The 21,869-nt window shown below is 36.7% G+C and overlaps 1 protein-coding gene across 9 annotated transcripts in view; it reads left to right on the top strand.

The window, feature by feature from the left end:
• Positions 1-21,869, top strand: part of Strbp (spermatid perinuclear RNA binding protein) — a 134,851-nt gene that overhangs the window by 70,450 nt on the left and 42,532 nt on the right. For all 9 annotated transcript variants that reach the window (XR_009378712.1, XM_059260203.1, XM_059260201.1 and 6 more), the window contains 6 exons: positions 5,484-5,628; positions 14,445-14,536; positions 18,638-18,733; positions 20,166-20,277; positions 20,879-20,976; positions 21,187-21,298. Coding sequence is in view for 8 of the 9 variants with exons in the window: in XM_059260203.1 (XP_059116186.1) it covers positions 5,484-5,628; positions 14,445-14,536; positions 18,638-18,733; positions 20,166-20,277; positions 20,879-20,976; positions 21,187-21,298 (655 nt within the window). In the remaining variant the exon portion in view is untranslated. The remainder of the gene's footprint in view (positions 1-5,483; positions 5,629-14,444; positions 14,537-18,637; positions 18,734-20,165; positions 20,278-20,878; positions 20,977-21,186; positions 21,299-21,869) is intronic.

Genomic DNA, 21,869 nt, shown 5'->3' with positions numbered 1-21,869 from the left:
CACTGAGACATCTCTCTAGCCCTCTTTTGTTTCTTTTTAAATTTGTATTTCTTCTAAACGAGGCAGATGCCTTAAAAAAAAAGGTTTTTTTTGGTTTTTGAGACAGAGTTTGTAACATGAATCTTAAAAGGTCTTATTAATAAAACAAACCCGGAGCCAGGTATTGGGGTGAACGCTGAAAGATCAGAGAGACAAAACAGGCCACAGCTAACCTCACCTTGCTAACTTCTCAGCCGATCCTGTTTCCTCACACTGGAAGCCTCTGAGTCCTCAATCCAGAATGAATGTCAGCTGAACTAAAAGCCTACAAGCTTAACCAGGCTCTAGTTCCTGGTCCTAATGCCTTATATACCTTTCTGCTTCCCGTCATCACTTCCTTGGATTAAAGGCGTGAGTCACCATGCCTGGCTATTTCTAGTGTGGCTTTGAACTCAGAGAGATCCGGATGGATCTCTGCCTCTAGAATGCTAGGATTAAAGGTGTGTGTGCCACCATTTTCTGGCCTCTGTCTAGTGGCTGTTCTGTTCTCTGACCCCAGCTAAGCTTATTAGGGTGCACAATATATTGGGGAACATAATATCACCACAAGGGTTTCTCTGTGAAACAGTCCTGTCTGTCCTGAAATTCACTCTGTAGACCAGGCTGGCTTCAAACCTACAGAGACCCATCTGCCTCTGCTTCTCGAGTACTGGGATTAAAGGTGTATGCCACCACTGCCCAGCTTAATTTGCAAGTTTAAAAAAAATTAAAAATAGAAAAATTAGTGTATATTCATTGTACAAAATATTAGATTTTATTGGGTGATTCTGATACATATGGACCATGTACTTTGATCCTATTCACCTATTTGTTTCCTCCTTTTGCTGTTCTTCTTGCCCCTTCCCAAATGTCTTCCCTTTGTTTTCAAACAGACAAACAAACAAACAAATGCTTCTCCTGACTATTTGCTTGCTGTGGAAATACAAGAGTTAGTTCTCTCTACAATGTAGATTCTGAGGATGCAATTTAGGTCATCAGGCTTTGGGAGCAAAGCGTCTTTAGCCACTAGAGCTAGCTGTCTTGCTACCCTTTTTAAAGTCTAGATTCTCATAAGAAAGAAAACATAAAGAAGGGGTCTGGAGAAGTAGCTCAGTGGTTAAAAGCACTTGCTATTTTGCACGGGACACAGGTTCAGTTCCCAACCCTCACAAAGGTGACTCAGAGCTATCCAGGGTATCTGATGTCCTCTACTGGCTTTCATGGGCACTGCACATGTGGTGGACTAACATACACATAAGCAAAATATTCATATACATTAAATGAAAATAAAACTTTAAAAAATAAGAGACTGCACATACTATTTGTCTTTGTGACCCTGTCTTATTTTGCCCACATGATGCTTTCTGGTTCCATCCTTGTTCTTGCAAATGATATAACTTAACTTAATATTTGTTGAGTAATATTCTATTGTGTAAAAGGGACCTTTCCCCCTAGTTACGTAATTTGTTTATAGTTTATTACTGGGTCACTTTCTCTATATTGTACATGTACATAGTAACTGAAATTCAAAACTGTTTTTTATGCCTCTGTTGATCAAGTTCTGACTTTAAAAGCTCTTATATTAACTTTTGGGATACTATTTTATTCTGTTTTAAGTCTGAAAATATACTTTCCTGAATAAGACTATATTTGACTTTTCTATTTTTAATTTTGGTGGAACAGTGTTTTTCTTCTTTTAATAATTTATTTACTTTTATTTGCATTGATAATTTGCCTGCATGTATGTCTGTGTCAGGGTGTTAGATCTTGCAGTTACAGACAGTTGTGAGCTGCCATATGGTTGCTGGGAATTGAACCCAGGTCCTCTGGAAGACCTGAACCCACTGAGCCATTTCTCTAGCCAAGAGCAGTGTTTTTTTAATGTTAAAAGTATTTAGTTTCTTCCTGCCTTCCAGCCTCCCTCCCTTCTTTCCATCTTTCTTTTATAACTATTGTGACATTTGAAGATGGAGAGTGATAAGCTGAGTGAATTACAGGAAAAAGGGTTTTGATAAGGTAAGTTTAGTAACATATTTGGGGCTAATAACACTTTTTAGGTGTTTTTTTTTTTGTTTTTTGTTTTTTGTTTTTTTTGAGGAGAGGCAGGGTCTTCCTACGTAGCCCTGACTGTCCTGGTACTTTGTGTAGACCAAGATGACCTAGAACTCTGTAAACCAGGCTGGCCCTTGAACTCACAGATATTCACTTGCTTCTATCTTTCCAGTGCTAGGATTAAAAGTGTGTGCTACCAGACCTGGCTCATGACAATACATTGTGTTAACAGAATAGTAATAAAATTCCTCTTGTTTCAGGTCCCCCCCCCCCCCCCCCCCCCCCGGCAGGGTTTTCTCCATGTAGCTTTGCACCTTTCCTGGAACTCACTCTGTAGCCCGGGCTGGCCTGGAACTCACAGAGATCCACCTGGCTCTGCCTCCCAAGTACTGGGATTAAAGGTGTGCACCACCACTGCCCGGCTTTGTTCCAGGTTTTTATTGTTTAGGAATTTATCTGTTTCTACTTTAGTGTAATGAGCACTGTTACTTTTGAGTCTATAATAAAGTAATGATTAAAGTATCAGCTAGGTTCCTGTTCTCTCTTAGTGAGGCTTGTTTTGTCGTATTCATGCTCAGGTATTCCAGGCTGGAAAAAAGGAGTACACTGCTATACTATTACTCTGAAAGTCTATCCCATTTCTTTAGCTTTGAAGATACAGTTCCAGTCTAAACAATAGTGCTTTCTCTGTGCAGGTTGCACTTGTTGAACTCTGCATTGTTTCTTTCTCAAGTGAGGATCTTTACTTTTGGGTACCACAGTTTTAAAATGTTTTTGTTGATCTAGTAAGTCTTCAGGACAAATCCCAAGAGAGAGTATAGATTATGCAGACCATCTCAAATTTTAGGAACTTTGTACTTTCTAGTCTAAGAGAGGACTAAAAAGACATAAATATTCTGAGATCTTTGAAGGGTTATGTTAGAAGAGGTGAAAGAAGCTTGAACACTTAGGGTGTGGATATTATGAGACACGTATTTTAATTTAATATAGTCATTATAGCTTCCCAACAATGAATTTTCTGTATCTGGGTGAAGGTACATTTCATTGGGAAGTGGTAATCTTAAGTTATACAAATGTATTCACATTTCTCTCTAAGCATACATAATTATTGTAATATTTCAGGAAATATATATATATATATTTTTTTTTGGTTTTTCGAGACAGGGTTTCTCTGTGTAGCTTTGCGCCTTTCCTGGGACTCACTTGGTAGCCCAAGCTGGCCTCGAACTCATAGAGATCCGCCTGGCTCTGCCTCCCGAGTGCTGGGATTAAAGGCGTGCGCCACCACCGCCCGGCTCAGGAAATAATTTTTAGTGTGACCTTCACAAATGTCCTACTACTCTACTAGTTGTGTGTGTGTGTGTTTGTGTGTGTGAAAGTGTGTGAAATAATAATCTCTGATAGGACCTTCTTTTCTTACAGACTACATACCTTTTCTGAATACCTACTCTAGGAACAGTTTGGTTATTTACTACCTTAATATAATTGAGGTGGAAATACACCCTTTTCTCTCTATACTCCTTTCCAGGGTGATTTTAGAGCTTCTTTGAACAAAGGAGGCAGAGGATGACAAACCCAGTAACCTTTGAAGTCAGTCTAGTCCAAACTCCTATGTTTATTTACTTTGGATATGTCTTATAATTTACAATTTTAGTTTGACTTCCAATAGATATTTTAAAATTAAAAAAAAAATTATGTGCATTGGTGCTTTGCTGCATTTATGTCTGTGGGAAGGTGTCAGGTCTCCTGGAACTGGAGTTACAGGCAGGTCTGAGTTGTTTTGTAGGTGCTGGGAATTGAACCTAGGAAGAGCAGCCAACCCTTAACAACTGAACCATCTCTCCAGGTTGAGTAGGTATCTTTGTGTGTGTGTGTGTGTGTGTGTGTGTGTGTGTGTGTACACGCACACATTTGCATGTGGAGATCAGAGAACAGTTTGGTGTGTTCCTCTTCCTCAAGTATTGTTCACTGTGTTTTTGAGACAGAATCTCTTGGTGTGTGACCTGGGGCTCCCTAATTAGGATAGGCAGGATGGCTGGCTATAAAGCCCCAGGGATTCATCTGTACCCACCTCCCCAGTTCAGGGTTTCTAGGCAGGTGCCACTGTTCCTGTTACTTATTTTTATTTGGTGTTGTGTGCACCATGTATGTGATGCCCAAGGAGCCAGAAGAGGGCATCAGGTCCTCTGCAACTGGAGTTCCAGATGGTTGTGAGCCACCATGTGGGTGCTGGGAGCTGAACCCTGGTCCTCTGCAAGAGCAGCAAGTGCTGTTAACCACTGAGCCATCTCTCCAGCCCTGTCTATTGTTTTATGTGGGTGCTGGGATCAGACTTGAGTCTTTGTGCTTGTGTGGTAAGCACTCTATAACCAACTCATCTCTCCAGCCCTTTAATAGATAACTTTAATGATTTTTTTCCCCCATTGGCATAATGAATGTAAACTGTGTGTGTGTGTGTGTGTGTGTGTGTGTGTGTGTGTGTGTGTGTGTCTGTCTGTGTTTATTTCACTTCTGGTTCTTTAATTCATAGTGAGGGCTTTTCCTTCTTTGGCTTCTTCTGTTCAACACTAGAGTAATGAGTTTTCTTTTTCTTACTTTTTGGGAAGTACTTAATATTAAAACTATATTTTTTGTAAATGATGGAGTTCTTTTAGAACACACCTTGTATTATTTCCTTCAGTCCATTTTATGTCCGTTAATATACATTAAACTTGATCATTAAGAAATGACTTGTAGGATTTATTTAGTTATAATTTAATGTCCAATAATATTTAATATATGATTTGGATTATTTTATGAAAGCCCTAGGATTGTATGTTTATCTCCATGTATGTTAAAAGCAGCAATGTAAATTTCCCTGTGGATGTCATTTGCATTATCTCATAATGATAAGTCTCAGTGGAATGACTTCTGAGATCTATTGTAATTATACGAGGCAACTGTTTGTATTCATTCTTTCATGTGAAGATAAGTCATTCATACTTTCTTGATTTACTTCTATTTCGTAAGTCCTTGGCAAGTAGTTTCAATTGTTCTGTAAGTAGTGCTATAATTTTGGAGAGCATTTCAAGCTATCTACTGCTGTATAATAGTTTACAGGAATCATTTCAAGAATAATTATACTCTTGTAACGCTGTTGGTGACATTTTACATTGAAGAAAAATGGTTTTAAATATTGTTTCATAATTGTCTGCATGGTAGACATTATGGTCCTTTTTTGAGGGATGGAAAATGGATTTACTTAAGTTGAGAGAGGTTATCCCTGAAGTAAGGAACTAGTTAGAGTTGTGGATTTCATTTACTCTTTGGCTTAGTGATACTAATAGTTAGTAATATTCATGAACTTAGCACAAGTTTTCCCTTTTAGGGATTTTAATATGATTGAGTGTTTTTGATATCTTGGTGACTTTCAGAAACTGACAGAAGAGAAATACCAAGTGGAACAATGTATAAGTGAAGCTTCTATTATAATTCGGAACACGAAAGAACCCACATTGACCTTGAAGGTGATACTTACTTCCCCTTTAATTAGGGACGAATTGGAGAAGAAGGATGGAGGTACATGTGTGTATATATATATATACACATACATACATATCTATGTTTTGTTTTGCTTATTTAACAGCTCTTTTCCATACTATGCTAACTAATCCTTGAGATTTAGGAGGTTACAGACTTTATTTGCTTGTGTATGCCACCCCATGATATTTTTAAAGTTTTGTTTTTATATAGCATATTTTGCAGTTTCAGAGACCTGTGTACCATGTTGCTTTAACTCTGCTTTCATTTTTTTAGATTTTGATGAACTGCTTTCCCTTGTTTAGTGTAACTTCAAGTTATTGGTATCTGCTAACCTGTTCTATTATACTGGCCTACTGGTCAGATTCAGGATTAAATGTGGTTTAAAACAATTATTTTTAAATTTGCTTGCTTATTTTGAAATTACTCACTTGCATGTTGTGTTTGACTTCTAATAATTATATACCCTTAAAAATTTTAGTTACTTGTGTGTGGATTTGGTTTATAGAATAATGAAAAAGAATTAGTGAATATATTTTACTCAATAATCTTTCATCTTCAGAGAGTGTATGTATACACACATACATATACACGCAAATTATTTTTATTTTGGAGATAGGAGCTTACTGCATAGCTTTGGTTGGCTTGAAACTTGCTATGTGGAATTGGATGGCCTCAAACTCACAGAGATCTGCCTGCCTCTACTGCCTCAGTGCTGGGATTAAAGCCTTGGGCCAACCACCTGCCTTCAGTAAATTTTTGAGAAGCTTTTTACTCTGTTACATTTTGAATAAGATGTATGTTAAAAAAAATCACTATATGACACTGTCACGGTCATAAATGTAGAATGAGAAATTCCTTAACTGTTGGTAGCTTTGAAAAGTAGTGAAATATGTGTGGTGAGCTTCATTTTCTTTCTTTCTTTCTTTTTTTTTTTTTTTATCTTGTCAAGTTAGCTTTTTTTGTACTCTTAGTACTGTTCAAAGAAACATGCCACATGATACTTTTCCTGTGTTGGACCTTTGACCAACTGGCCACTCTGTTGTAACAATTTAGAGGCCCTATGGCATATATGGGCCAGTAGGATATTTTCTATTTTCAATTTATCAGATTTCAACAAATCTCATTGTGTACCCCTTTACCATAAATACCACTAAAGTGAAAAGGATTATAGGTCAGTTTTGTAGTTTATTTCAAACTGTTGATTAGTATAAAAAAGGCACACTTAACTGTGAAGTAGATTTTTGAATTTTAGTTCCCAGACATGAATCATAGAATCCTGGAACTAAAATAGATGGTCACCTTTTTAAATTTTTTTTTTTTTTTTTTTTTTTTTTGGGTGAGGGGTGGGTTAGGTTGAGTGGTCGACTAAAATCAGAAATTTTTTAGAAATCAGATACATTTTTGAGGCATATTTAAATAAAAATACATCCAATCTATAATTGTTTAATACCCATACTTTACCCCTTACGCAACATGTCTGTAGCACCTTGGAAGAACCAGTCTCTTAAATGGCTTAATTTTTTTTAACATCAGATCTAGGATTTCTGGTTTCTGGTGTGCCAAGATGTATTAATTTTGGTAAGCTGTATTCTCCTTGACCCTGTCGTACAGAACCAACCATTTCTATGTAGAGCTGTAATTATAGGTGATACTAAACATTATTTTTCAAAGATTTTTTTTTTTTTAAATTTTCTTTTGATGTTTCGAGACAGAATTTCTCTGTGTAGCCTTGGTTGTTCTAGAACTTTCCCTGTAGACCAGGTTGGCCTCCAACTTACAGAAATCTGCTTGCCTCTGCCTTCCCAGTGCTGGGACTAAAGGTGTGCGCCACTACCACCTGGCTATAAACATTTTTCTTTTGAGAGGTGTTTGTTTGATCTGCTCCTTGTGTTGCCTCTTTGAAGGTCTTAGGAAAATATAAAGCTTTTTCTCTTGTGGTTTTGTGTACTCGCATAGGATTTTTGTATAGCTGTCAGTGTTGATTCCCTCAGGCTTAACTTGTTGCCTTAAAAAAAAAAAAAACAACCTTAATTTTGGTTCAGAGAAGCTGAAAACAGGCTCTTAGTGTATTATACCTTTTTGGAGCACTATTAATCATAGAATGGGATTTGTGTCAAACAGAGTCGCAGTGTTTGTTGAAGGTGTTTTGAGTTACTGAGGATCTAAAGGCCTCCATGTGCTGACTCATTAGCTGATATGTGAGCTTAGGTGAGCTTGGAGCTGATGTTTAACAGATGTTACTTCTCTTTTTGAATGGCAGGAAGATTTGCTTTGCTGTTCTTAACATCCCAGCCCCGCTGACCAACTTGATATATTTTGTATGATCTGGGCTTTGTCATATTTTTGTCTATATTCATGGGCAACTTGGAGCATCCAATATAATTGAGCATCTGCAATCTGGATTATGCAGTTCTGTTTGTTCACCTAGACACTACTCTTTGCCTTGATGTAACCCTTTCCATCTCCATAGGATTGGAAACACAAAGCACATTGAGTTTTCAGGGATACCTGGCACTGAAAGTTAGTGTCCTCTTCCCTTCTGTCCATTTTCTTTCTCAGAGTTAAACAGTGACCCCAAGACATTTGGTCATAGTATTCTAACTTGCTTTACCACTCCCAAATACACAGTTTGCAGTTTATACACAAGTCATCTATTTTTCTCCCCTTTCTTAACTTGCTAAATGACTTTGACAGAATCTAAACGAGAGGAAAGGAAGGTTGAGAACAGACAATATTTTCTGTATAGAAATAGATAACCATTCACTTCAAACCACCATTTATTTTGTAAGTTGTCAAGAGTGAATAAAGATTATCCTTTTTAAAAAAATGTTGTCACAAGTAAGACTTCTATGCTATCAGTGTTAGCCCACTCCAATACTAGTAGGCCTGGTGGAATGACCATTTCCCTAGTATTGTGTATTTCCTTTAAAAAAACAAAGGTACAAGAGAAAAAGCACAGCTCTTGCTATATAACATCTGTGTGTTCAGTTTTTCATTCTTTTAGCGTTGTGTGACATGGGGCACACTTCTTAATTTCAAAATAAAGGTAATAAAGAAACAGTAATTTGTTTGCAGGGTTCAGTGAGAGACTGCATATACAGTTGGGTATGCAACTAACTTCTAAATAGTGAAGTACAGAAACTACTCAGCTTACTAAACATTCAAACTACCTACTCAAACTGTCTCAACAGAGTGATGTGGTCACACTAGGTTCAGACAGTTGAACCTTAACATAGCCGAATTATCTGTCTGTCTATTTGTCTATGTATGTATGTATGTATGTATCTTTGTTTCCTTTCCTTTCCTTCCCTTCCTTCCTTCCTTCCTTCCTTCCTTCCTTCCTTCCTTCCTTCCTTCCTTCCTTCCTTTCCTTCCTTCCTCCCTCCCTCCCTCCCTCCCTCCCTCCCTCTTTCTTTCTTTCTTTCTTTCTTTCTTTCTTTCTTTCTTTCTTTCTTTCTTTCTTTCTTTCTTTCTTTCTTTCTTTCTCTCTTTCTTTCGAGTCAAGAACTTGCTAGCTCCGTCTGCCCTGGTCATACTAGGTTCGGACAGTTGAACCTTAATATAGCCAAACTAATTCATTCATTCTCTCTCCCTCTCTCTCTCTCTCTCTCTCTCTCTCTCTCTCTCTCTCTCTCTCTCTCTCTCTCCCTCTCCCTCCCTCCCCACCCATTTATTTATTTATTTATTTATTTATTTATTTATTTTGTTATTTATTTTGTTATTTAGTTATTTTTGAGGCAAGAACTTGCTAGCTCTGTCTGCCCTGGAACTCAATAAATACACCAGCTGTGTTTAGACAGTTGAATCTTAACATAGCCGAACATTCATTCATTCATTCATTCATTCATTCATTTATTTATCTATCCATTTAGCTATCTATCTGTCTGTCTATCTATCTATTTATCTATCTACCTACCTAGCTACCTACCTATCCAACTATTTATCTTCTATTTTTGAGGCAAGGACTTGCTAGCTCTGTCTGTCCTGGAACTCACTAAATACATCAGCTTGATACACCAGGCTGGCCTTGAACTCACAGATACCCTTCTGCCTAAACCTGTGTACTGCCCCTGCTACGATCATCCACATAGCTAAACTTTAAACCACACTTGAAATCCAGTATTAGTAAGTATGCAGTATACTCTGAGCTGGATTATTGTGTAGCTCTGTTCCTTGGATGGCAGATCTCCCCCTCTCCCACCTCCTCCTATACCTATCCTTTATCCTAAGCACCTAGAATCATACCTGATACAGAGGTAGATTACCAGAGAGTACCACACATGAATCTTCACAGGGAATTTTCAGTCACCATATTATCTGAGAAAATATAGTCCAGTGTATAAAAAAGGAAAAGTTAACAATAAGCAGCATCTTGCATGGCTTAAATAATATTTACTGAAGATGTATTTCTGTTAATGATGTTACGCCCACCATGTTATAATCCTCATATATGATTTATTTAAGGAAAAAAAAATCTCACAGTAGCCCTAAAAGGGAGGTAGCTGTTGCTCTGTTATAAGCAGGAATGTAACATATTTTGTCCAGCTATCCTGACAGAGTCCAGTGTGGAATCCTCTCTCCCCTTCCTTCCTGGGGTTGCTGCATGGACACTTTAGCTGATTGTTTCTTTCTGACCATTACAAAGCCTCAACTTTGGTGCTTCTTATTTTAAACTAGAAATATATTTGCTATTGGGGGAGGTGATAAATTTTTTAAAGTTATGTTTACATTGCAGTTTTAAACCAAACAGATAGTGAAAAATAAAGTCCTGTCATTAGTATTCAGTAGAGTCAAGAGCATGATAGAGAAGTGAGTTTTTTTTCACTTGTTGATGCCAGGGTGTATTTCTGACTCTTTTTGGCAGAGGTTCTCTGGTATGTTTCCTGCTAGGGTCATGACATTAGATTGTTGTAGTCTATACTTGTGCTGCACTTTATTTTCCTCCCTTCCCCAGGTGCCAGATATGTACTGTGCAGAGAAAACATGGTCATTTTCTTTCCGGTGCTCTGCTGTCACAAAGATAGCATTGGTGGTATAATTCAACTAGGAAAGGGTCAGTTCCACCTTATTGCTACATGTGTTTGTTCATATTGTCCTTATGTTTTTCGTGAACAGTATAGTTCAAGCATAATGTCTTTCCAGAAAGCTTTAAGGAATTGAGAGAAAGGAGATTTTAAGAATATCCTTAGACATACTAAAAAATTCTGTCAGGATGAGCTGAGAGCTCGGCTTTGTCCAGATTGTCATGGGGCTTGCCACGCTACCCCAGCTCAATTATTTTACTTTTCAAGAGCAGGGTCTAGACACATAATACAGCCACAGTCATTTCTGGCTTTCCCTGTTCCTCCTCTACAGGCTAGTGTTTTGTTAATGGGGCAGATAGCCTGCATGTAAGGCACTGAGAAAAATTGTGTGAAAACACTGCAGAGCAGTGTCTTCTGGTCACTGATGTAACTAGCCTCCAACCAGGCCAGCAGGTTTATGAATGACAGCTTTCTTTCCAGTGCTTCCATTGATGCACATATGTTGTTCCAGTGCACATACATACATGGTAATAGCAGGCTACAAAGAACAATTTTAAAAGCAGTATTTTTCTTTGCATTTGGCATTTTTGTTAATACTTGTCCATTTTGTACTATTTCTTATGTTTCCTACAAAGCAAGTGAAATGGATCATAGTTCTGCACTTTATTTATTTAGTTTTTTGTTTGTTTGTTTGTTTTGGGGGGAGCTGGGAGACAGGGTTTTCTTATGTACCCCTGACTTGGAATTCCAGGCTGATCTGGATACCATCCACCTGTCTCTGAGGGTGCTGGGATTAAAAGTATTTAGACCACAAGCCCAGCAGTCCTTCTGTTTTTAATTAATTAATGACAAATATATTTTTTAAAAGTAAAATCTCTGCTTACCTAATAAAGTTGAAACACACACACACACAACTGTATTAAGGTCCTGAAATATTAAACTTGAGGTTCTATCAGGAGGGTCATTATTTTCCCAGCAGTAGTTCTGTGATTGCCACATTAATGTTTTTTTTTTAAATTAGTGGAAATATGTAAAACTATATTATTAGCTATAGAAAGGAAATAGACAAGCTGGGCTGATAAGTAGCACTGTAACACCATATGCTTGTGTGTCACGTAATACAAAAATCTTTCAAAATAAAATGTATTGTTACACCTCTGCTCTTTCCAGCTTCATGAATAGTAAAACATTTTGGATCTTTTGACTCTCAGAGCGTGAAGAAACATGGCCATTTTGATGTCAATGTGAGCGGAATCTGCTGCAAGTTCTCAGTGCTTTTCCTTTTCATCTTTTTTTAGTAAAATCTGTTGTTTCCAAATGTTGACTGTCTGTAGCAAGATGATGTTTTGACTTTATTTAAAGTAAGAGTTTATAGTAGTAATCTGATTTTGAGATGAAAGAAGTCATCAAAAATATCTTTCTCTTGTCACCATTGCAGATATCTGTCACAATTAGGATAAGGTACTTACCATCTTTAGCCATTTGACAAGATGAACAAAGAGTTCTGGCTTCTTAGATCTTACCTCTATCCCCTCTTTCTTTCTATGCCCCTCTTCCTTTGTCACCCTCTTTCTGACATTTTGACTCAGTAGGATAGGTAGAATAAAACTTAACACTCTTTACTGTTCATTTAAAAATTGAAGTTGTAACCAAAAAAATTTAATCAATTTAGGTTATGTTCCATAGCAGTCAGTCAACCTTTGTCATATCTACCTTTCAAGAGATTCTAATAATTTGCCAGGTGGTAGTGGCTCATGCCTTTAATCCCAGCACTTGGGAGTCAGAGGTAGGTGGATCTCTGAGTTACAGGCCAGCCTGGTCTGCAGAGTGAGTTCCAGGACACCCAGGGCTACACACAGAAACCCTGTATCGAAAAACAAAACAAAATAGAAGAATAAAGGTATTCTAATAACTCATTTAGAAATATTTTATCTTCTGTATGAGCTTTACACAGATGCTTGTATTGACTATAGTTAAACAATTTGATGATAAAACATTAAAGTGACTCAGTTGTATAGTTTGTGCCTGTAAACACAAGTCCAGGAGCTAGATCACCTGTGAGTACCATATTTGTTTGGGTTTATAAACAACTCCACATTGATAATTAATTCTTTTAGAAGCTTATGATTTTTGTTAGTAGAAATCAGTAATGAAATGAGACCTAGTGTTTTTGTTGGCAGTGATTAATAGGAAACAATGCAGATACCTGCTGTGTAGGCAGGAAGTAAGTGTGTAGCACTTCATTGGTTAGTGTTGCAGCAGTACAGGGAACCCACAGTTCTTCCTTTTATAGTTGTGGTTTTAGTTGGGCATTATGCCTTCAGGTTTAGAAATGTTTTAGCTAGTAGAATAAACACTAAATTTGCCACTATAGAGTCATTGATAACTAAGGAATCCAAAAAGTGTCCATGTTCTTGTGCACCATTTAAAGATATTTGCATCTCTTGGACCATGCTGTATACTGCATATCTACTCTTATGAGAATATTGAGAAATGTTGGCAGGACACATATTTAAAAGCGTTCTTAAGAGAGAATGATGGCCGGGCGGTGGTGGCGCACGCCTTTAATCCCAGCACTCGGGAGGCAGAGCCAGGCGGATCTCTGTGAGTTCGAGGCCAGCCTGGGCTACCAAGTGAGTTCCAGGAAAGGCACAATGCTACACAGAGAAACTCTGTCTTGAAAAACCAAAACAAAAAAAAAAAAAAAGAGAGAGAATGATGAATCTGACTCAGGGTTAGACAATTCTTCTATAGGAATCTATTTGTAGAACTATGCTTTTAAATAATGCATCAAGACTTGAAAAGTTGACAAACCTGCTTCTCTATACTTAGAATGGTGATAGAAACTTAGACTTAGTATCATGTAACATCTCAAGTATGTGGATTTATTGTTTACCATGTTTCAGTTTTGCTGCTTTTGACCATCTCAAACAATTGTGAAATGTAAGGCAAACGAAATGACCATGGTTATGTAGCAGTCTATGAGTTGCCTTAAGAAAAAGAGATCAATAAATATGAAATATATTTCTGTTTATTTTATATTTGTAGTTTTAAAAATTTGGCTCCAAAAAGAAATACTGAATGAACTTCAAGGTAACTCTTGAGATTCTTATCAGTGGAGTCAAGTTTCTAGTGGTAGTTATTTTAGTGACTGGGATTATATAGAAGCAAATAATTTCTTTTTTTGGTCACACAAAGTATACTTTCAGTATACTTATCCAACTTTACTATTACATAACAGGTCCAACTTTTTAGACCCTGATCAGTGATCACACTTTCTTCTATTAAAAAGTTTTTAATTGCTGGGTGGTGGTGGCACACACCTTTAATCCCAGCACTTGGGAGGCAGAGAAAGGCAGATCTCTGTGAGTTCGAGGCCAGTCTGGTCTAGGACAGAGTGAGTTCCAGGACAGGTTCCAAAGCTACACTGAGAAACCCTCTCATGAAAAACAAACAAAAAAGTTTTTATTGCCATTATTCCCAGATGCCCTTCTTTGTAGCTTGCCAAATGAAAAAGTGCTATGTATTTATTTTTTTCTATGATGGTATACATGTTCATTAATAAGATCCCTGATTGATTATAAGAAGCAGTGGTCACTGATTTTTTTGCTGAATGAATTCCTCTAGTTTTCCTTGTACTTTTTCACAGAATCTGATGATTGTTTATTTAAATAATGTGCACTTAATTAAAAAAGCAAAAAAAAAACAAGTTATGAAAATTTTTGGAGTCTTATAACAAATGCTGCTTTCTTTTGGTTGTTATTGATAATTTCTTAAGAATCCCCTTTCAAACTGTATCTGTTTTCCTTTATCCCATTTTACTACTAGAAAATGTTATGATGAAAGACCCTCCGGACTTACTGGACAGGCAGAAATGCCTAAATGCCTTGGCTTCTCTTCGACATGCCAAATGGTTTCAGGTTGGCATTTTGTTATTTCCTTACTGTTCTGTTTTGATTTTATTTGGAAAACCTTCTACTTTTTTCTGTGTGTTATATCAAATGGAAATACTTTGTAGCTCATAGAGTTATTATTGGGAATAAATTAGATCCTATGGATAAAGTACCTAGAATAGCTTCCATTGTGGTGTGTGTGTGTGTGTGTGTGTGTGTGTGTGTGTGTGTGTGTGTGCGCACCTGTGTGCACATGCAAGCGTGTGTATGTGTAGGCCAGAGGTCAACTCAGTGTCATTTCTCAGGAACCACCCGTGTTGTTGTTTGTTTTTGCCCTTTTTGGGGGGCCTACCACCTAGCTCCCAAATAAATCACACATGGAGGCTTATTCTTAATTATAAATGCCTGGCCTTAGCTTGGCTTATTTCTAGCCAGCTTTTTTTAACTTAAATTATCCCATCTATCTTTTGCCTCTGGGCTTTTCCTTTTCTATTTCTGTATACTTCCTTTGTTTTTTACTCTGAGGCTTGTTGTGTAGCTGGGTCACTGGCTCTTGGGTCCTCCTGCTTCTCTGGCTACTTCTTCCCTCCAGATTTCTCCTTCTATATCTTCCCTCTGCCTGCCAGACCTGCCTATCCTTTCTCCTGCCTTGCTGTTGGCCGTTCAGCTCTTCATTAGACTGTCAGTTGTTTCAGACAGGCTCTGTAACACAGCTTCACAGAGTTAAATGAATGCAACATAAACAAAAGTAACATACTTTAAAATAGTATTCCTCAACATTCCGCCCTTTTTTATTTCTAAACAAAAATGAAAGGTTTTAACTTTAACATAGTAAGACTGTATACAATAAGAAAAATTATCAAGTAAAGATTACATTCACAATGTACTGAATTCCAATTCATTTGTGTCTGGCAAATTTAAGAAAATATTCAATAATCTATCTTATCTTAGTAAATCCAAAATTTTATACTTAATTTACTTTTTATCATATCTAAGAAAAACTGCAACTTTTAAGTATCTAGTCTTCAATTCCATCAAAAGCCCCAGAAGGATATAATATTATTTGAGTAAACAATAAGTGCATTGCAAACAACTTCCAAAAACCCTAGAAATGACAGAGAAATATGACTGCTGGGATAGTCACCCAAAGTTTCTCTGCAACATTAGAGCATCCATCTTCAGCCTACAGGTCCATAGTATCTGGCAGACTTTTCAATGAAGCAGGAAATTTGAAAGACTGTCCCACCTATATTGGCAAAGTTTATTAGTCACTTTCCTCTGTGTCTGGCAGTGTCTTCTGTGAAGCAGGAACTCTGGAAGGGCCATCACCCTTGTTTTGAAAAGTTCAGCAGTCACTTTTCTGTGGGTCAGGCATGTCCAGTTTATACAACATACTGTCCAGCAATCCAGGCAAGAGCAGCTTCTTGCCCAAATCGCTAGCCTTGCCATATTGAAAGCAAACTCCATAAGGAGTTTCTTCGATGCCCATCATCTCTGAAGTAAGTTAGTGCTACCAGGAACAGATGTGTCTCACTGTCATGAAAAGCCTTAAGTTAACAAAACATTTTAAATGTAGGTCTTTGAAAGGTTTGAATATCTATCTATCTATCTATCTATCTATCTATCTATCTATCTATCTATCTATTTATCTAAAATATATCTATATGATCTGGAAAGCATACCTAACATATTTATAATTTTGATTATTATAATTGACTAACCACTAACATGTTCCTGATTATCCTATATAGTTTATAATAGTAAATTTCAAAAACTACAATTTTACCCTGTATTTCCAAATGAACTGCATAGGCACAATACCTCAAACAAAAATAGAAACATGCATACAATATGTTGTAACAAAAATAACCTTAAATTTGTATCAGCATACAAAAATCCTTTAAACAAGAGTAGGAACATATATACAGTATGTTATAACAAAAATGACCTTAAATTTACATCAATATACAAAAGTCCTTTAAACAAGAGTAGAATATATATATATATATATATATAAAACAAAACTTAAATTTGTATCAATATACCATATTCTTCTAAATGATATCAAACATCCATAACCCACCAAATAATCAAAACACCCCCCCACCCCCCCCAGCTCTTGGGAATGTGGACATAGTTTTCTCTAGACTGTTTCTTGCTGGCTGTGGGCAAAGGCATCTTCTTTAGGGGTCCCTGAGAAAGTTTGAGATAATGGCCAAGTCCTGGGAAGACTAATATTAACCTTTGCTGATAGTTATCACCTGTCAAGATTCAGGGGGTCTCCTTTGATCACACCTGATCAATATTATTCCTGAAGAAATCCCCAACCTCTCGTCTCCCATGGGAACAAAATCAAAGCATTTTTGATTTCCATTTGTCAAATACATTTTTTGACTTCTTTTTATTTAAGGCATTCCTAAAGTATCTAGATTGGTTCAATTTAGCAGTCCAGTTCACAATCCCATGTTTCTTAACACCTGTCTTTGCTTCTCAACAATCAAAAAATTCAAACTCAACACAATAACATACAGGATCCAGACTCCCTGTCTATTTCCCATCTTGCATGGCTTTTTTCTTTTACTCTCTATTTAACGACTTTATTTTAAAACTCTTTCTTTTTATGACTGTTTATACCCATATTCTTTCTTTCTTAAGCCTACACACATTGTAAAAGACACTGGAACTTGTTTAAGAGGTTTTTTCCATCTGGACTTCTTTTACTGCATATCTTTTAGCCTTTTTTTAACCACGAGAGCAAACCTTTAAACTGCTAACCTACACTTGGATCCATCCATGCGTGCTTCTCAACTGGCTCTGCCTGCTTCTCTGGTTGTGAAAGTGAAGCCTAAAGTTCACAGCCTGGTTGGAGGTTTGTAACTGAGAACTGCATTCTACTTTCCTAGAGTTCTAGAATGCTGAATCTTGCTCTGTGGCAAGCGTTTTTTACTTAGTTTTTGTTCCTACTTAATGTACTAGCTGCTCAAGGGCTTAGTATCTGGCAGAAACTGTCTGGCAGAAACTCTTAAAAGGAGCTGTATTTTTTTCTTTTTCTTTAAGCTTTCTCAGGCCCTGTGGAAATTTGAGCTCCACGTTGGGCTCCAAAATGTGTTGTTTGTTTTTGCTCTTTTTGGGGGGCTCACCACTCAGCTCCCAAATAAACCATACACGGAGGCTTATACTTAATTACAAATGCTCAGCCTTAGCTTGGCTTGTTTCTTACCAGCTTTTAACTTTAAATTATTCCTGTCTATCTTTGGCCTCGGTGCTTTTTCCTTTCTCTATTTCTGTATACCTTTTCTTTCCTTCTTACTCCTTGTCTGGCTGTGTAGCTAGGTGGCTTGGTGGTTAGCCCCTGAAGTTCTTCTTTTCTGGTTACTTCTTCTCCCCAGATTTCTCCTTCTATATCTTCTTTTTGCCTGCCAGCTCCGCCTATCCTTTCTCCTGCCTTGCTATTGGCCATTCAGTTCTTTATTAGACCATCAGGTATTTTAGACAGGCACAGTAACACAGCTTCACAGAGTTAAACAAATGCAACATAAACAAAAGGTAAAACACCTTAAAATAATATTCCACCTTACTTTTTTTGAAAAAGGGCCTCTCACTGAGATCTAGAACTCACCAAGTAGGCTACGCTGACTGGCCAGCAAGCCCCAGGCATCCTCCACTGCTGTTTACCCAACACTGAGATTCTAAGTGTAAGATTCTAAGCCACCACACCTGGCTTTTAAAACATAGGTTCTGAGAGTTGAACTCAAGCCTCCATGCTTGCATAGGAAGCACTTTATCCACTGAACTCTGTCTTGGTGTTTTGTTATCACGTTATTCTTTTCGGCTTACTATTCTGAATAGTAATGATGGTGGCTTGTAAAATATAAACAAGGAAAAGCTGAAAGTTAAGATAGTGCCTGGAATAGGGTTGCCATGAGTCTACAAAAAGAATTTTTATATTATATTCCTTTTACTTAAAAACCTGCCTTTCTGAACTTGCTATTTTTCATAACTTGTGCTTGATAACCAGTAAATCATTTGCTAATTGGTATTCATTTTTAAAAACTTACCCATGATCAATTTGTTTCAAATTAGGAATGGATTTTTATAGGGATATTGGAATCATTTTGTTTGTTTTAGGCAAGGGCAAATGGATTAAAGTCATGTGTAATTGTCCTCCGCATTCTGCGTGATTTGTGCAACAGAGTACCTACATGGGCACCATTGAAAGGATGGGTAAGTACTTAAATATGATTAAAAACAAATCTGAAGCTATAGCAGAGGAAATTCTAGAAATGATGTTACTGTAGAATGACTGTCTTCTGAGTTAATTAAGGCATACATTGTCTTTTTTTTGCCCTAGAATTAATTATGCAATTTTATAAATTCTTTTATGCATATAACTTGTCTCTATTGTCTTGTCATTTGTGTTTTAGACTTGATATATGTATATAAAAATTGTACATCTCTCTCCCTTTCTCTCTCTCTCTCTTTTTCTCTTTCTACACACACACACACACACACACACACACACACACACACACACACTCTCCCAATCTAAAGGTTTTATACCTTTTAGAAGTAAGTCTTGTTTTGCTTTAACTCTGGATTGATTATTGATCACTCATGAATCACTCACTGCTGCTGATAGCCTTCTTGGCTGGTCCATTGCCCTCAGTGTGTTGTTAAATTTCTGTGGAGACTATCTGATAGACTGGTGTCTTTTGTAATTCTCATGAAATGTAGACACAGATCCAACATGTTAGGTTAAATGCAATGTATATAATAGCAATTAGGTTAAGTGCAGTGTTTGCCTGATATTAATTACTAATTAGACACATAGCATTGTAATAATATTGTAACATTGACTTAATTTGGAAGTTATTATGCCTGATCCAGTCAGGACTATAAATTACAATTTTATGAAAATAATTTAAAGTTGTAAAGATTCATTTATAAAATAATGAGCAATTATGAATATTTATGTAATTTAATAAGTTTCAGTGTATCTAATCAGAGGTGTGGTTCTTTGTTTATTATAATTGTTGCTCTGGGAGAAGGCTATTTGAAGGAACTCAACTTTTATAGTTGAGTGCTTAAAAACCTGCCTTTCTGAACCATAACTTGCTATTTCTCATAACTTGATTTTTTGGTTTGCTTGATAACCAGTAAATTATTTGCTAATTGGAATTCATTTAAAAAAACTTACCTGTGATCAGTGTGTTTCAATTGAGGAATGGATTTTCTACAGGAATATTGGAATTATTTTGTTTGTTTAGGCAAGGGCAAATTGATTAAAATCATGTGAGTGTTTCCTAACTTAAGTGGGATTTAGATAGACCAGTTGCTACCTTGGTTATTTATTAGCTATTGCTCATATCAAAACTTGTTAATCTTAAATGAATTATGACTGTAATTTCTTCATTTTTTTGTATCTAAAAACCATAAAGTTTTTGTCTCAAATATTTTCAGAATATATCTAAAAATACTTGATTTAAGAAATGATTGGATTAGAGTAGATAATCATGGGGGAAGAGTTAAATGGACCTTAAATATTAAATTGTCTACACTTTTTTGGCTTCCCTTAAATAGAAATGTCAGCTCACATTTAACTGGAATCCTTTTAACACTTGGTGCATGTACTAATTTGTAATTTAATATCTTCTAGCCACTAGAGCTTATATGTGAAAAGTCTATAGGTACTTGTAATAGACCTTTGGGCGCTGGGGAGGCCTTGAGACGAGTAATGGAGTGTTTGGCATCTGGAATACTACTTCCTGGTAAGGGTTTCAAACTCTCAAGGCAGAAGAATAAGAAAAAAATCTTACTTTAGTTAATTTATCTAAACATATGCTAAATGTTTGTCCTCTGCAGAGGAAAATGATGTATAGGAGTTGTGATCTTTGGAATTTTAGCAGCTCGAATGTTTGTGTGTGGAAGAGTGCTGTAAAGCTTTTCCATAGTTCTAATTTGTGTTTTATATGTACTAACATAAAGGGTACTAATAGATACTGTGTCTGCTATGCATTTGCTTCACCTAGAAGTCTGAATCTGGAAATGTAAATGCTTATGTGAAAAGTATGAAGTTCATTTTGTTTGCAAGTCTGTTATTAAATTTGGAAAAATTAAATATGTAATCTATTTAAAGTTTCATCATGTTGTTGTAAATTCTTGGAGTAAGGCTCATTTTGGTATTAGGTGACTTCCCGTAAAAAAATGACAGTTAGGTGCTAACACTGCAAATGACAGATTGTCCTTAATACTCTACTTATATGAGCAGACTTTTAACTTAGTTCTACAGTTTTTTCCCTTCTCTCTTTGTTACTTTGCTAGGTTCTAAACGCATTTCTAAATTTTTATTTTTCCTTGCCTTTGCCAAAGGGGGTCCTGGCCTTCATGATCCTTGTGAGAGAGACCCAACAGATGCTCTGAGCTACATGACCACTCAGCAAAAAGAAGAAATCACTCAAAGTGCACAGGTATGAGACTGGTGTATCACTGATTGCTTAGAAAGATACCATAATTTCCATTTCTGAATTGTTCTGTGTGGCTACATTTCTTGTATGTTTAAGTTAGGGAATTCTACCAGTATAATAACATCAGTATGTAAAGAATGTCATTTGAGTTAAATGTCATATAAACAAGAATGGTTATTGAGATTTCATTAAATATAATGTTTTATTCTTTAGCATGCACTTAGACTATCAGCCTTTGGCCAGATTTATAAAGTGCTGGAGATGGACCCCCTTCCATCTAGTAAGCCTTTTCAGAAGTATTCCTGGTCGGTTACTGATAAAGAAGGTGAGTATGAAAGGGGTTTTGTTGTTGTTGTTGTTGTTGTTGTTGTTTTGTTTAATTAGAGTTGAGGGTTAACATTGATGGTGGTGTGCACCTTGTTTAGGGAGCTTAAACATTGGTCATCCAAGTTACTGCGTTTCTTAACTTAATTGGCTTCTATCCAAAATATCAGTGGTATCAGCCTGCTATCTCGTTTGTTCTTATTAGTGATCAGCTTATTTTCCTGTGTTGCTAGATTTTGTTACTGCATAGACTTAAGAACCATACTTTAGGCTTCTGGTCTAAGAGGAGATAAACCATAAGTTAAGAAGAGACATTATCTCTGTCACTGGTCAGTGTGATGTACTTTATGAAGTTTGCAAGTGATTTGTACAAAGAAAGAGAAACAAAAGTATAGGGGATGAGAAAAATGTATTGGGAAATTCACGGCCACCTCTGTTTGTACTTGTCTGCCTGTACTTGTTGTTGTGTGACAAAATGTTTCCTGGGCAGATGAAACACATTCATCTTCTCACCCCAGATAGGAAACTCAAAACAGACCAAAGATACCACCAAAGTCCAACTTGGTGAATCA

Source organism: Peromyscus eremicus, chromosome 4 (assembly GCF_949786415.1).
Source record: "Peromyscus eremicus chromosome 4, PerEre_H2_v1, whole genome shotgun sequence".
NCBI lineage: Eukaryota > Metazoa > Chordata > Mammalia > Rodentia > Cricetidae > Peromyscus > Peromyscus eremicus.
Note: the sequence above shows the minus strand (reverse complement) of the source record. Positions and strands in the feature narration are given on the sequence as shown.